This window comes from Calonectris borealis, chromosome 8 (genome assembly GCF_964195595.1).
Source record: "Calonectris borealis chromosome 8, bCalBor7.hap1.2, whole genome shotgun sequence".
NCBI classification, from domain to species: domain Eukaryota; kingdom Metazoa; phylum Chordata; class Aves; order Procellariiformes; family Procellariidae; genus Calonectris; species Calonectris borealis.
Window position 1 is genome coordinate 31,997,491 of NC_134319.1, and position 14,295 is coordinate 32,011,785.

Sequence of the window (14,295 nt, forward strand, 5' to 3'; positions counted from 1 at the left end):
CACCGGCTAATTCTCCTGCCAAACTGCTTTTCAGTAACTGGGTTCTCAGCCCGCGCAGGCTGAAGCTACCCCCCGATTTTGTCACGCTCGCCTCTCTCACTCGCGGAGCTGGAGTTCCGCCACCGGTTTCATGACACTTGTGCTTCTGTGGGAAGGGCGGTCCCTCTGCCCACTGCCGCTTGCCTCCCGTGGTGAAGGGACTGGCTGGTTGTAGGGACAGAGGGATGTAAAATACTTTGATTTTCATGAAGCCCTTGACACCTGCAGCTCCTGTCTGCTTTGGCCACCTTGGCTACTTATGGCTAGAAGCAGATCAAGTCAAATGTGCCTTTGGCCGGAATGTGAGATGGACGTCAACCAAGAGCAGGGCCCTCAGGGAGATCTTGGCCTCTGTAGATCAGCCACTCAGACTTTTTCCTTCCTGCTTTGCCATCCTTCCCGGTTTTACAGCCTCTGCTGCACCCGGTGGGAGGTTGGCCACGATAAAAGAATGTGCTGAAACTGCCAGGGAGGGAGGTGGACTCTGTCCCCTCCCGGCCACTGCGGGTCACGGAGGAAGCCACTGCCTTTCTGCACTGCTAGAGAGAAGGTGCGATCCTGCTGTCGCTACGTGTGCTGTGCCCACGCACACCTCACGCCTTCTCGCCTTCCTGATACGGCCAGCGTCGGCATCGATGCTCGTGCACGTGCTCACCCCTTGTGTAGCGGGACACACACGTGTCTTGTAACAGCGGTTACAATAGGGTCAAGGGACAGACGCAAAGTTGGCCATAGAGCAGGGCGCAGCTCGTGGAGGCCTGGGGAGAGACAGAGAGGAAGCAGTCCTGCCCAGGGGGGCACAAACGGGGCGGCACACGCAGCCCCTTTCGGCTTTAGCAGCCCCAGTGGGACAGTGCTGGGGGCTGCGGGAGCATAAGATGGGGATGGGGCTGGGATCGTGCGCTTCACCTAAATGGCATCTCCCATGGCCGGGTGCAGCCCTGCCCGGTCCTGTACTAACTGTTTATGGATCTACTGTCCACAAATGAGACTCATCCTCTTTTGAACCTTCTGACACTCTGCTTCTGTGGCCCCTGTGCCAGAAAGGTCCAGAAGTTTCCTGCACGCAGCATAAAGAAGTACTTTTTTCTGCCCACCTGGACCCGACCTCCTACCTGTTTTACAAGTGTCTCAAGTCCTAGTATTGAGGGATTGGGTGAACAACAGCTCCACATCAGTCAAATCCCCCCTTCAGCCTTCTGCTCTCCAAATTGAGGAGTCCCAGCCATTTAGTCTCTCTTCCCTATGGGCACCATTTCAGGTGCCTTTCCCCGTGCTTTGTCTCAGCCGTTTGCCGCTGGGCTCCTCTGGGGATGTTAGCGGGAAGGCTGCAAGCTGACTTCCAGGGGGGCTGCAGTCTCTGCGCTGCTGCTCCTTGCGCTGATGCCTTTCCCTGGGGCATGTGTCCTGGGCTGGGGGGAATAGGGTAGGGGGTTGGACCATACCTGTCCCCTGTGCTATGCAAGGCATAGCATCATTTTTTGGAAAACCAGTGCCCAAATGAGGCCAGGAGCAGCTACACACGCCCTCCCTGACCTTCTGCCTGTTGCAGTCTCTGGAGCATGCTGGAAGGGGAGCACTGGGGGGGCTCCCCATCCCTTGCCCTCCAGGCTGATGCTAAAGACACTCCATTTCACAGCCCGCAGCTCCCCAGTCTGCCTGCACTTGCACAACGGGACATTTCAAGAGTCTGGGGTTTGCTGGCTATGTATTCAGGTTGTTTTTCTTGTGGTACTTTCCATCTTCATAAATCGCCTCTCAAAACGGTTCCCTCCTCACCGTCATTTAGTTGTTTAAATCTGCAACGCTGTTACTTGACACAGGAAGCCACCAGTCATCCAGTCTGCCTGAAGGAAACTGCACGACTGCAGAGTTTCAGAAACACAGCCAAAAAAGAAGTTATCGTTTCCTGAACGCTCCCGAGAACGACTGCTGTTCACTGGGGAAAAGCCGTCTGCCTTTGGCGAGAAGGAGGGAAAGAAAACTACACCTCCCAGCAGCCTGCCGGGCACCCGTGGAAGGGCAGAGTTCACTGTCACGTTGACAGCGGAGGATTAAGGGTGCGTGTTGGGGGCACGGGCTGTCCTGCCACCGGCAGAGCCAAAGGGCCTCTGGGAAGGGCAAGCGGAGGGGCCAGCGCTGGCCTCCTCTTGCTGCCCCTTTGCTTCACTTCGCCGCCCCTACCGGCTCCAAACCTCCAAGCCTGGGTAAGCGTCCGACTCCGCGAGCTACTTTGTTCCTCTGACTTCCTTCTTCTGCCAGAGCGTCACCAGCGGGAACGGCCCAGGGAGGGGAGGGATGAGAGCCGGGCGGCGGAGAGCAGCAATTATGCACCCCCCCTCCTCCAAATCTTGTATTTAGCAAGAAAACTCAGCTGTAGAGACAGTGCGGGTGGGGGAAGGTGCCCCCCTACGCTAGAAGAGCTGCTGTGAAGGCTGAGCTTGAGATTTTTGTACGGAAATCTGCACCAACGTCTCTGCAGCAGGGAAAGTTTCTCGGGAGTTTTCCATGCCGCCTAGTTTTCCGCGGGCAGGCGTTGTGCTCGTGGAAGCCATCAACTTTCTGAGGTCACACCGGCGAGCCTAGCTCTGTCCTACGCGTCCGTCTGGTCCCAAATCGCTTTAGCAGAGGGGGAAGTATTGCTGGGGGGGGTGTAGGAGAGTCAGGCTGCAGCTCCAGGTTCACAACACCCAGCCAGGGCACTGCTCGGCCCCCTCGGATGGGTGCGGGGTCGGGTGGGGGTAACGCTGCTGCACAGGGGCCGGGCAGTGTTTCTCTCAGCGGCTTTGCCTTCCAGCAGCACCGTCTCCTGATCCGACACGCCGGAGGCAGGAAGGTAAGGTGGAGCAGGCTCGTTGCTCCGTGTCAACCTGGCTGTGAGATACCAGGTGCCCAAAAGTACACGGGGAGCCCATCGAGCCCCAGCCTCCAGCCCTGCCATCTCAGAGCACAGCCGAGTCCATCCAAGTCCATCTGGATGAGAAACCGGTGCCTCACCCCACCGGCCTGTCCCAAGACAACTTGTGGTTTGTGTTAGCCCTAGGACTGCTTGTAGCCTGCCAGGAACCAAAACAGCTCACAGGGCTGAAGGTTCACGGTTATCGGTGACATCCCTCCATTTTTGCACCACCTTAGTAAGCATGGAGGGAGGAGCCTCCTTCTCCACCATGAATCACTGCTGCTGTGTTTGTGCTTATCAGGTTTATGGGCGTTTAGTCGCAATTCCTGAGGCCAAGGCGGGATGGTGTCTGTGAGGGGGCTTGAACTGCAGGGAGATACATCTCCTTATGACCGAAGGAGAAAGTGAAACAAAACGCTGCAGAAGGCAGAGCTCCAGAGGAGAAAGAAAATGGAAGAGAATCCAAGCATCGATCTGTCTGGAGGTAAGTGAATCCTATGCTTACTCCATCTACTAGGAAAAACCCTTTGCAAGAAGATTTCAACAGTGACAAGGGAAACCTAAGCAAAATAAAAATAAAAAATAATCCTCTCCTTTCCAGGTCAAGAAAAGCAAATTGCTATCTTTTTTTGAAGGGTGAAAGATTAACAAGTTACTTTCAGTTTTGGATTCCCATCTGCAACAGCTTTAGACTCTGTGTCCAGGATGGCAGCACAAGGAAGGGTAAAGATGGAGCTCCGGATTGGGAGAGCTTTCTTCCCTGCATCCCTGCATCTACAGATGCTTAAATAATAAGACAGTTTTCCACCACCTATGGATGGGAAACCGCTGGAAGGGGCAGGGCAAGGAGTATTGTTTGTGCCCAACTTGAATAGCAGGATACCTCCAGGTTGCTTGTATTTCAGTTTCTACCGTGTACTTACATTCTCTGGGTGCCTTGTTATGACTACTACATGTGAGCATTTCAGTGATCCTGTGATCCTATAACCAGCTCAGATCTGTCCTAGGCGGTCAGAAGTGTTCCCGTAATACTCAGCAACAAGGAATGTAAAAATCATGCTCCAAAGGACAGCATGCTGTCCTTTTGCACTGCTCTAAGTGTAGCTTTTTTTCTGCTTTCAAACTAGTAGGGAGTTCCTTGCCATTTTTATCAGAGTCTTTATTCTAATTTTAGCATAATCGTTTCTATGTCGTTGTAGTGCTTGATCATTCATAAGCAATTTTTCACAAATAGTGCCTGAAATTTGAGCTGCACTGTTTGGTTTTGTAAGATTCAAAATATGTTGCAAACGCGTATGTTCAGCCTCCGAATTTCTCTATTGAATTATGCTCCAGTGTTTGCTTTTAATTATACGTTGCCATAGCTCTTTGGGAGAGCAGCCCCAGAACAGGAGCAGAGAAGGAGCACAAGCAGAGCTAACGTTTACGTTCAGACAGATACTTGAAGTGGATTGGCATAACTGTTCTGGCCACTACTCAACAACAGCCTTAGAAATGCTTCAAATCTTAATTTACCAACCTAGGAAAACCCACTATCTGTGGAAGATGTGGTAACATATCCTACCACTTAATGAAAGAATTGCCTGCCCACCCCACAAAGAACAGCATGGGACATAGGCTGGGATTGAATTAACTTTCCTTATAGCAGCCTGTACAGTGCTGTGTTTTGGATTTGTGGTTTTTTAAAAAAAAAAAGTGTTGATAACACAGCAGTGTTTTGGCTATTGCTGAACAGTGCTGGCACAGCGTCAAGGCTTTCTCTTTTTCCCCCCTCTCCCCCCCGCCAAGCAAATAATCTGGGGTGGGCAGAAGATTGGGCAGGGACCCAAGGTGGGCAAAGGCGTATTGCATACAGTAGAACATCGCGCTCAGCAACAAAAACTGGGGTACAGGAAGAAAGGGAGAGGGGGCTGGCTTCCAAGGTGGCCATTGCTCGGAGGCTGCCCTGGCATCAGTCAGCTTGTAGGAGGTGGTGAGCGATTGCCTTCGCATCGCTTGATTCCCCCCCATTTTCTTCACCTATTCAACTGTCTTGATCTCAACCCATGAGTTTTCTCACTTTTGGTCACCCTGTTCTCTCCCCCATCTCACTGGGGGTAGACATTTCGGAAATGCAAGAACTGGGAGTTTTGCAGGGTGGTGGTAAAGCACTGGGTATTTGTGACTCCTGTACGGCTAGCTGAGCTTGTGAACTCTGATCCCAACAGCTGGGCCAGCCCAAGATGAGGTGGAGAGCGCAGCAGAGCATCCTGTGCACCAAGAGCCCACCCAAGAAACACTTGAGCAGCAAGTGACAAGCAGGTGGCCTGAGACCTCCTGCAAACCAGAGGAGGACTCTTTGGTGTGTAAACCACCAACTGCTGATGGAGGCGAGATGGCACTGTCAGATTCAGCTGACCCCACAGTAGAGGAGAAGGTTCCCCAGGAAACCGAAGTATCACTGGAAGAGTCTGGGAAGAACAGAGATGGTGTCTCAGAAAGATCCCAGGAAGAAGATGTCTTGGATGAAGGTGAGTCTCTCCCCTTCCGTGTGTACATCATTTCCAAAATGCTGATAACCTGGGCCTTTGCTTAGAAGAGGCAGAACTGGAGGAAGGGTTGTTGGTTCTTCTGCTGAAGGAGACTAAGCATAGGTCTGCGAATTTTATTCCCTACAGCCAGGCTGGCCCACGATAAAATGGACAGCAAAGGAGACAGCCCTGTCCACCAGGAAACACGGGAGGACCAGGAGACAAGCAAGCAACGTGAAAGCTCCTACACAGCAGAGGAAGATGCTTCATCAAGAAGCCAGTCACTGAGCTCTGACAGTAAAATGACACATTTGGATGTGACTGCCACAGAAGATGTCACCAAGGGCCTCTTGGCAGAGAAGAGTACCAGTGCCCCTCTCCTAGATCAGGAGCCAGAAGAGCACCTAGAGCAAGAAACACAGGAGAGCGGATCCCAAGGCACGTTAAGGAACAGACATGGGACCAAAGGTGAGCTGGTGGCTGCACGCTGCTGCCCTTCCACCGTGCACATGCCTACACTTTCCATAGGCATTAGAAAAATGGTATGGTGAGCTCTTTAGTGCCCGTTGCCAGTTTTCCGGAGTTGAGCAGGAAAGAAGGTATAAGAAATTAACTGGCTTCTCTCTTTCTCTCTCCTTTGGCTACTGTCCTGCTTTGAAAGGCATGAAACCACGCTGCACTCTGCATCATCTTTCTCCTTCCCCTGCCCCAAAAGCAGCGGGATTCAAGACTCAAAGCAGTATTAACCCAAAGCAGTATTCACTTCTAACTCTTTCCCTCAGCTGGAAGCTCCTGGCAGCTCTGTTGCTTTTCTTACTACAGCCCAACTTACCTGTTCCCTCCCCACTGAGTGGCACATTTCTTTCTCTTACTGTAGGGCACACAGCCCCAAAGCCAGAGGCTCACTCCTGCTTGCAGAACGTCACCACCCAAAACACAGACCAGGAGAAGGCCAAAGAGTCCCTCTTGCTGAAAGGTGAGGAAAAGAAGCTTGCCTTGTGTGTTACTCATCGACCAGAAGGCACTGATCCTCCAGGAACAAGTAATGAAGCACATTCAATTCTTCTTCTCTCTCAGGACCTTTCATAGCCTTTTCTAAGCGTTTGAGGGAAAAACCATTCCCTTAAAAATAGGCTCAGTTTGAGCCTATAGTAGCAGCTTTCCCTCCAGCTCTCCAGCCTCAAAAGCAGGCACATGGTGTTCAGCATGCTGGGACTACCCTGGCATGTCCTGGGAGGTCTGAGGCTCCTACGCTGATGGTCCCCTTTCCCTCTCCCCCTCTGTGTTGTGGGGCCCCAAGCAGGAACCGTGATGCTGATCTGCACCACGCATTTCTCCTGATAGAAAGAAACCCTGCTTTGCCATGGAAAGGGATGCAAGCAGTTGTGTCTGGACCTCGCTGTCCTCCTTTTCTGGGCAGAAGCATGGTAGCCTTTGTTCAGCCAGCATAGGAGGAAGGCAGTGAACAGGACACCTTAGCTGGGTCAGATGCCTCCATACGTGGAGGTAGGTGCTCCGAAAAGCCGCAAACCTTAAAGAAAACAGAGCGGAGGGGGGAGAAGAAAGCTTGTGGCCAGCTGCAATTTCCTCAGGAAATTTTGCATTGCGACAACAAAGCTGTAGCCTTGCCTCCATCTCTGGAGCTGTAGTTCTCCCTGGCTGGCGTGTAGGGGCATGGGTCTCACAGCATGGGGCAAGCAGCCTCTTCACCATTCCTGGGCCCCCAGAGAGCGTGCCAACCTGAACCACTTTCCTGGGGTAGTGGGCAAGGTCTGGAAGGGGAAAAAGAGCCCTTGTAGCTGCTTTTCAGCATATTGCTGCAGGTCACTTGGGACTGACTTCTGTTCCCTGTCTCGGGTCTCTCCGTTGTTGAACAGGGCTTGTCATCGTGAGCCTTGTATTGCTCGGCTTCTGCATATTCTGCTTCGGCAACCCGACCTCCAAGTCCCAGCAAGCCCCCAAGAACCCCACAGTGGAGGCCTTTCTGTCCCAGTTCAACCAGCTGCCAGACAGGTTTCCAGGGCAGAGTCCCCAGCTGTGGCTTCGCGGGCGCAAGTTCCTGCAGAAGCACCTCAACGCGTCCCACCACACGCAGCCGGCCATCATCATCTTCACGGCCGCCCGCAAAGGTGAGCGGACCTTGCGATGCCTTAGCGCCCGTGTGGCTGACACCTACTCGGCTGCCCTGCATGCCAGCACGGTCCAGATCGATGGCACGGATAAATCCAGGCTCCAGAGCGATGAGGCCAAGCTGGAGGTGGACTCAGAGCTGAGCTCAGCTTTCCAGGCTGGGGGCCGTGCTGCGGTGATACACCGCTTTGAGTTGCTGCCGGCGGGGGCCACCCTCATCTTCTACAAATACTGTGACCACGCAAGTGCTGCTTTCAAGGACGTGGCCCTGCTGCTGACCGTGCTGCTGGAGGAGGAGATGCTGGAGACCCACATCAACCTCCAGCAGGTGGAAGAGAAGGTCCGTGACTTTCTCTGGGCCAAGTTCACCAACACCAGGACCCCCAGCTCCTACGACCACATGGACTCCGACAAGCTGAGTGGGCTGTGGAGCCGCATCTCCCACCTGGTCCTACCAATCCACCCGGTGCAGACCATCGAGAAGGGAGGCTGCCATGTCCACACCAAACCCTAGGGACAAAGGCTGCCAGAGTCCCAGGAAGGGTTGGAAAGATGGTTCTGGTTGACTCTGGTGCAGGTGGAGGCACAACCAGTGCTATTTCTCTTCGGTTTGTTTCCCGTACCTTCCTGTGAGAAGAGTTGGACAGGTAGAAGTTGATCTAGGCCATTTGGCCAGCTGAGTCCTGGAGGTGATAGATCACACGCTTCCTTCTGGCAGATGGGAAGAGCGGATATTTTAGACTGCTAATTGCAGTGGGGGGAGGCAGGAGGGAAAACAGGACTTTGCAGGTAGAGTTTCTATCAGGAAATACACAAATAATGTACCCAACTATTGTGCCAGAAAGATACTTCAGTTCAGTAGCTCTTTCATTTCTTCCTGCCCCTCAGTTTGCTACTGTCCTGTACATGAGTCTCACAGTGTACTTTACCTAGAAAGTTTCTCTCTCTTTGCAGAGAGCTGCTGGAACACAGGAAAGTCAAATTCCCCAAAGCCCAACATTTTGAAGGCATGCTTCAAAAAGAAAACCAGTTTGCTAGTCAAGGGTTTGACCAGTCAGTCCTGACAGAGTCCCGCTTGCAGAGACTGAATGACACCCAGCAAAGATCCTAAATATAGGATGTTCAAACAAACCTGCAATTCAGAAATCCCCTAAACATCAATTACAAGAAATTTCAGGTTGTCAGCATTTAAACACTGCACTAAAGCGGGGGGGATCCCGTATGCCAGAGAATAAGTTCCGAAGACAGAGAGCAATGAAACAGAAACCACCTTACTGTCTCTCTGATAGGGTGAAGCCTCAAGGGATCGCACAGGTGAAAGAATGAGTAATACAGTTTAACTTAATGCTACCTCTTTAAAAAAAAAGACCACTCTTGATCCCTTTGCCACCGCAAGGCTGTGACTATCTCTTTGGGCTGATGCATCAGCTTTGGTCCTACACGATAGATTGCTCTTCACCTGGATCTCTGATCTGTGTGTAGGGCAGGGAGCCGTCTGCCTGCCTCTCCCCAGCTAACTTTTATTGATGAATGTAGATGTTAACATTGATATTTATTCCAAACCACGTAGGGCAGCACACCAGGTCCTTGCCCTCCAAAGGTACATTTGCCTCCCTGCCAGGCAGCTGGTGCTCTGGCATACGCTAGAGCAACTAGGAACAGAGCTGGGATTAGCTGATAAAGACAAAATCTCTGGCGTTAACACTAAAAATCCTCAACAAAGCAGGTTGGTTTCTTACCGTGCCTCCCCTTCTGCATCCCAGGAAGAGAAAGCCGAGTCCTGGAAACACTGTGGTGCCCCTGCACGCTGCGTTTCTGCAGACGCTCTGGGGCAGAGCGGCCAACTCGGGGAACACCTGGGGGGGAGGTGTGGGTTACAGCATTTATCATAACCCAACAGCCAGCCCCAGGTGTCAGCCCCTTGTGCCTGCGGTGCTGCCTGCCGGAGAAGAAGCAGCGGTAGCAGAGCATGGCTTATATCCATATAAGCCGCACAGACTGGGGCCTTGCAGAGCCGGGCTCTGTATCCGAACAAGGTGCAAAAGGAGAACACTACAGTGTTTTTACAAGCAGCGCATCTGAGTGCTCCTTACAGCAGCTGGTTGGGTCTCCTGCCGACAGTGCCTTGCTGATCTGCCCCACCGACGGCTCAGCGGAGGCACAGCCCTGCACCCTAAAACCACAGCCTGTCTCTTCTTTCCTCCTGCCGCGTGCCTTGACCTGTCTCAGGAGATTTGTGGCCATTAACTTGGAGGAGGGGACAAAGTGAAGAGGAAGGGGTTATTTGTTCATGTTCTAACCAAAGAACAGACTTGTTGGTTGGTTGGGCACATGAAGACAAGACCGCGGGGGTTTTAACCGTGACAAACACTCTAGATGTGAGAATTACCTGCTGAAGCCCAGCATCAGCAGGGCAGCCCAGGGCATGGTTTTGTACAAGATACGGGTTGCTTCCTCCCCTCCCTCCTTTTTATTGCTATACACTACTTTGGTAACAGAAAACACTGTTTCTGTTCTGCAGGGTTCAGTATGGGTGTTGATGTAAGAACCAGCAGAGCATTAATCATGTTATCTCAATATCTTGAGGGAAATCGGTATTTTAACGTTATCTTGCTCTCAGTTTTATGTACTGTGTTTGTAATGCATAGCCAAGGTATGCAATGGCAACTGCACGCTGCTTGGGCACATCGCTGTAAGCGTCATCCACCCGAGTGTTCTAATACAGAGATATTTTTATGACCCTTTAAAGACAAAATACCTGCTTGCTTCTAAAACAAGACTTCTATTTAAAAATAAATAATGAGATTGTGAAAGAAACCAGCAAAGTCTTCGAAGTGAGACTGGAGTCTTATTCTGGTTTTTTTTTATTTTCTAGCTCTTTTCAGTTCATTAAGCAAAAGAGATCATCGTATTGGACTAAGTTTTATTTAGGTCAGGGTTGTAGTTGTGCAAACAAAGTGAATATTTGCTTTTTCTGGAAAAACTCCAAGCAACCTTTTTCTCAGTTGTTTGGGGCAAACATTTGCAGCTTTTTCAACGAAGGCAAAACTAAAAACAGACGCCCAAACAGCTGCTGAATTCAACCCAGGCTGAAACATAGTGCATACTATACGTAATACTTAATAATTAAACGGAAATCCACTGCCAACTGAAATATTTTAGAAATACAGAAAGCAAATATTTCTCCTTTCAACACCCTTGATCAGATCAGTTCCACCCAATGTCACACCACCTCAGCACACACAAGCTTATATGTTTGTGGTGAATTATTCTGCCCAGCTCTGGCCTAAACAGAGAGAAGCCCAGAGGCTGCTCAGCAGTGACTGCACCTCTCCGTAAACTTTGGGGCTAAATCTGCGGCCCATTCAGAGAAAAGATCTTTAACATGGACCAAGCAAGAGCCTCCTGCGAGTCCCTGAAATGGCCGAGCAGCGCTTCCCCGAAAGGGAGAGATGCCGACGCAGAGGCGCGAGGCCGACCTTCCCACCCGCCGTGCCGAGCCACAGCATTTCCACACCCTCCCCTTCCTCCCGCACCCCCACGGGACTGGTCCTGGGGTCACTTCGGGGGGGAGCGGCGGGACCCCCAGCAAGGTTCTCCAGCTGGTTTCTCCCAGCCAGGGATTCGGGTTCCCTTCTTCTTCCCAGACTGTGAGTTAATTCAGAAACGCTGCGCTCCGGCCTCTGCTTCCCCGGGGCAGGGTGCTGGCGTGGGTGCAGCACGTGCAGAGGGAGACCGCCGGGTGATGCAGAGGACATGGGGCACAGCCGAGAGCGGATGCACTCGCGGCAGCTCCGGAGGAACTAAAGCTCCCCCTCCCCACCGGCTCTCCGGCGGCTGCCACAGGTCAGCGCAAGACCAGGACGGAGCAGGACATGGTCCAGCTCTGCACCATCTGGGGTAAATGAATTTATTGCTCCTGGGCACTGCATCCACCCGCACTAAGGGCAGCTCTTCCCTTCAGCTGTCCCCCATGCACCTACTTCATAATCTCTCCGGGAGCATCTCTTCCTGCACAAACACACATTGCCCAAGCAGAGCAAGGCCATGGATTTGGCTGGAGCTTATCAGTTGTCTGCTGTTACATCAATGCTAAAACTAAATTCTTTTTCAATTCCTCATTTACAAAAAAAAAAAAAAAATTATTCTTATTCTACTTGGCCTATTAAACAATGCATTCCCCTCCCCAACTATCTTTCCTTTTTTTTTTTTGGAGTCCTGCTCTCTGCAGCAGTAGTTCTGCAGGGAAGGTGCTCAAGGACCCTAAAAATTGCCTTGAAAATTACATAGCAGCTCAGCTGAGCAGCAAAACCAGTTCTGGAAGGCCAGTCTGGACTGCTCCGCCACAAAATTAGCGCCGATTATACATGTGAGCGTGCCGCTGCCTTGCAAGCTGACATAAACTCGTCATCCCCAGCGTTTAAAGGCGAGTGGCCCAGCTGGCACTGCACAGGCTTGGCACCCCGCCCTGCTCTGCCTGCAGCATCCCTGTCCCCGCGACAGGCACATCGTGCCACAACTCTTTTTACCCCTTTGCACCAGCACGGACTAAAGCTGGAAGAAGGCAGGACGCGAAGAGACAGGTAGCGAACCCAGCTGAGCCACGTTTCTCCTGTTGAGCTTTAACCTCTGGGAACTTGTCCGCAGCTTAAACCTCCTGTAGCTCCACGCATGGGCAGGCTCTGCTGCCGCAGGGCTGGTCCCTCGGGGATCGCTTTTAAGCCTACAAAACTTCCATTGTAAGACAGATTTGCAGCTACTGGGAGCTTAAGACTTTTTTTTTTTTATTTCCCCCCGTTGCCTCTCCAGAGGAAGCAGCCGTACAATGAATTGCACAAAGGAGCTTGGCCTCAGCCTGTAGGACGCGGATCCAAGAGCCTGCAATGAAAAGGCTCGAAGAATACAGCTTGCAAGTGTGTTCCCAGCACAGGGAGGGAGCAAATTCATAAGCAGACCTCCCGCTGGCCTCTCCCTGCTCTGGCCGGACTGCAGAGTTATGCTCGCTCCGAGGAGAGGGCTCTGCAGATCCCTCGCGAGGGCACTCGAGAGCCAGGGATCCTCCCAGAGCCAGAGCAGAGGCAGCAGCATAGCTCGACACGAAGGATGGAAACAGCCTCCCCGCACCATACCTCCTTTGAGGTCTGCTCCATCCTCTGCCCCAGCAGCCCAGGGACCACTTAGACTTCTCTGGGAAGCAGTTTCAGGTCATGGTGATCTCCATGGAGGAGCAGACCTGGCCTCTTCCCACAATTACAGCTTGAGCTGAATGAAGCCACTGTTTTCTCAATGTTAACGGAGCTGAACTCTTGGAGCTGCTCAGAAGGACCGGCCATTTCCCTGGTCAGAGTTTGCATCTGCAGAGCGGAGCCTTGGACCCCACAGGATCCTCCTCACAGAGAGAGCAAAGTCCAGATGTTGTTTCTGCTCCTGGGGAGCATCTATGCTGGGGCAAGCACCAGGTAAAGCCAACTGAGGTACTGGGACTGTTTGGCCAGAGGGATGGGATAAAAACCCAGTGCAATGTCCTGCAAGACTGCTATCAAAGACGGGCTCCCTCCAGCAGCTTGGTCAGCAGGCGGAATGCACACACACAGAGAAATAAAGAGGTGTCCAAAGACCTTTACACTCCAGGCCAGTCTCTCACATGCATTTTTCTAAACTCTCAGCCTCTATAATTATGATCCCAGGACTTTCCCCACGGGAAGACGGCTTCCATCTGTGACATCTGCGAGTGAGTTGTGAGCAGAATAAATCCCTTCAGGTCATGTTAGAGGATGGTCTATTCCAGTCCTGCAGGACCTGCTACAACAGCAGCCACAAACACCGGTCCTCCTCACCGGAGGCAATGCCCTTAGATTGCCCTCCTGACTGTGTTTGGAAGCTTTTCAGAGAAACAGTTGGCTGTTCCCAATTCAATGAGACAAGGGGTTGAAATCCTAGGTGACTTCCAGAGGGCAGGGGATGAGTGTGAATCGTCGCCCCTAAGCAGCCCACGCATCCGAATTTGGCTGGCACCTACAACGAAACACGTTGGCTGGTCCCAGCTCAATTCTGGTTATGGAGAGACTGTTAGGATGAAACCACGCGGTCCTGGTCTTGGGTGCTAATAAAGAAGAGATCCTCAACCTTTGTGAACCTTCTAAACATTCCCTGGTGGTAATACAGACCTACCTTCTGTTAACAGGGCACATGAAACTGGGAAGCAACTGGGGAAAAGCCCCTTGTAATGGTAGGGCTGAATGCAAACCCACAAAGGGCTGCTGCACGTGCAGAGCTCAGCCTGCTCACACACGTAATACAGCCCAAGCAGAACCAGTTGGCCCAGTTAGAAAGTGGCAACTTTACTTTATGGTCTAAATAAAGACAGTAGGAAAAAAAAAATACAAGTTGGGAGAGGTGGATTACAAACGATTACAAGACTGGAAGCTTGTTGGTAGTTTTATTAGCAAGCTTTTAAATGTATCAATCAGTTCAATGGCACTATCAAACCCTTCCATACACTGGTTACCTGGGGGGGGGTCTCAAGATTATGGGGGAACCTTTAAATCCTATACCCTTGCTCCCACATTGATTGAGAGTATTCAAAATCTCCTCTGAACATCAAGAAAACAATCACACTGCTTAAACTCAGGATGTAAAATGGCAAGCAGCATTTTAACATTGTCTTGCTGCCTCCCACACCGCACTTGCATCACCCCTGTGACCAGATGAGGTTCG

General features: G+C 51.8%; 1 protein-coding gene across 3 annotated transcripts; it reads left to right on the forward strand.

Annotated features, from left to right (window-relative positions):
- The first annotated feature begins 2,069 nt into the window (after positions 1 to 2,069).
- On the forward strand, positions 2,070 to 10,395 carry TOR1AIP2 (torsin 1A interacting protein 2). Of its 3 annotated transcripts, none has more exons than XM_075156855.1 (6): positions 2,070 to 2,246; positions 2,840 to 3,422; positions 5,146 to 5,448; positions 5,596 to 5,916; positions 6,326 to 6,490; positions 7,326 to 10,395. In XM_075156855.1, exons 2-6 carry the CDS (start codon positions 3,389 to 3,391, stop codon positions 8,090 to 8,092), a joined length of 1,590 nt encoding a protein of 529 aa, XP_075012956.1. In that variant the 5' UTR covers positions 2,070 to 2,246; positions 2,840 to 3,388; the 3' UTR covers positions 8,093 to 10,395. The 3 variants fall into 3 exon arrangements, with proteins under 3 accessions (XP_075012956.1, XP_075012955.1, XP_075012957.1); XM_075156854.1 differs by having other exon boundaries at positions 3,240 to 3,422; XM_075156856.1 differs by having other exon boundaries at positions 3,240 to 3,422; positions 6,326 to 6,424.
- The last annotated feature ends 3,900 nt before the right edge of the window (positions 10,396 to 14,295 follow it).

Coding starts and splice junctions, on each gene's coding strand:
- TOR1AIP2 (XM_075156855.1), top strand. CDS start 3,389: ATGGAAGAGAATCCAAGCATCGATCTGTCTGGAG. Junction 5,449..5,595: donor AGAAGATGTCTTGGATGAAG/GTGAGTCTCTCC, acceptor TATTCCCTACAG/CCAGGCTGGCCCACGATAAA. Junction 5,917..6,325: donor GAACAGACATGGGACCAAAG/GTGAGCTGGTGG, acceptor CTCTTACTGTAG/GGCACACAGCCCCAAAGCCA.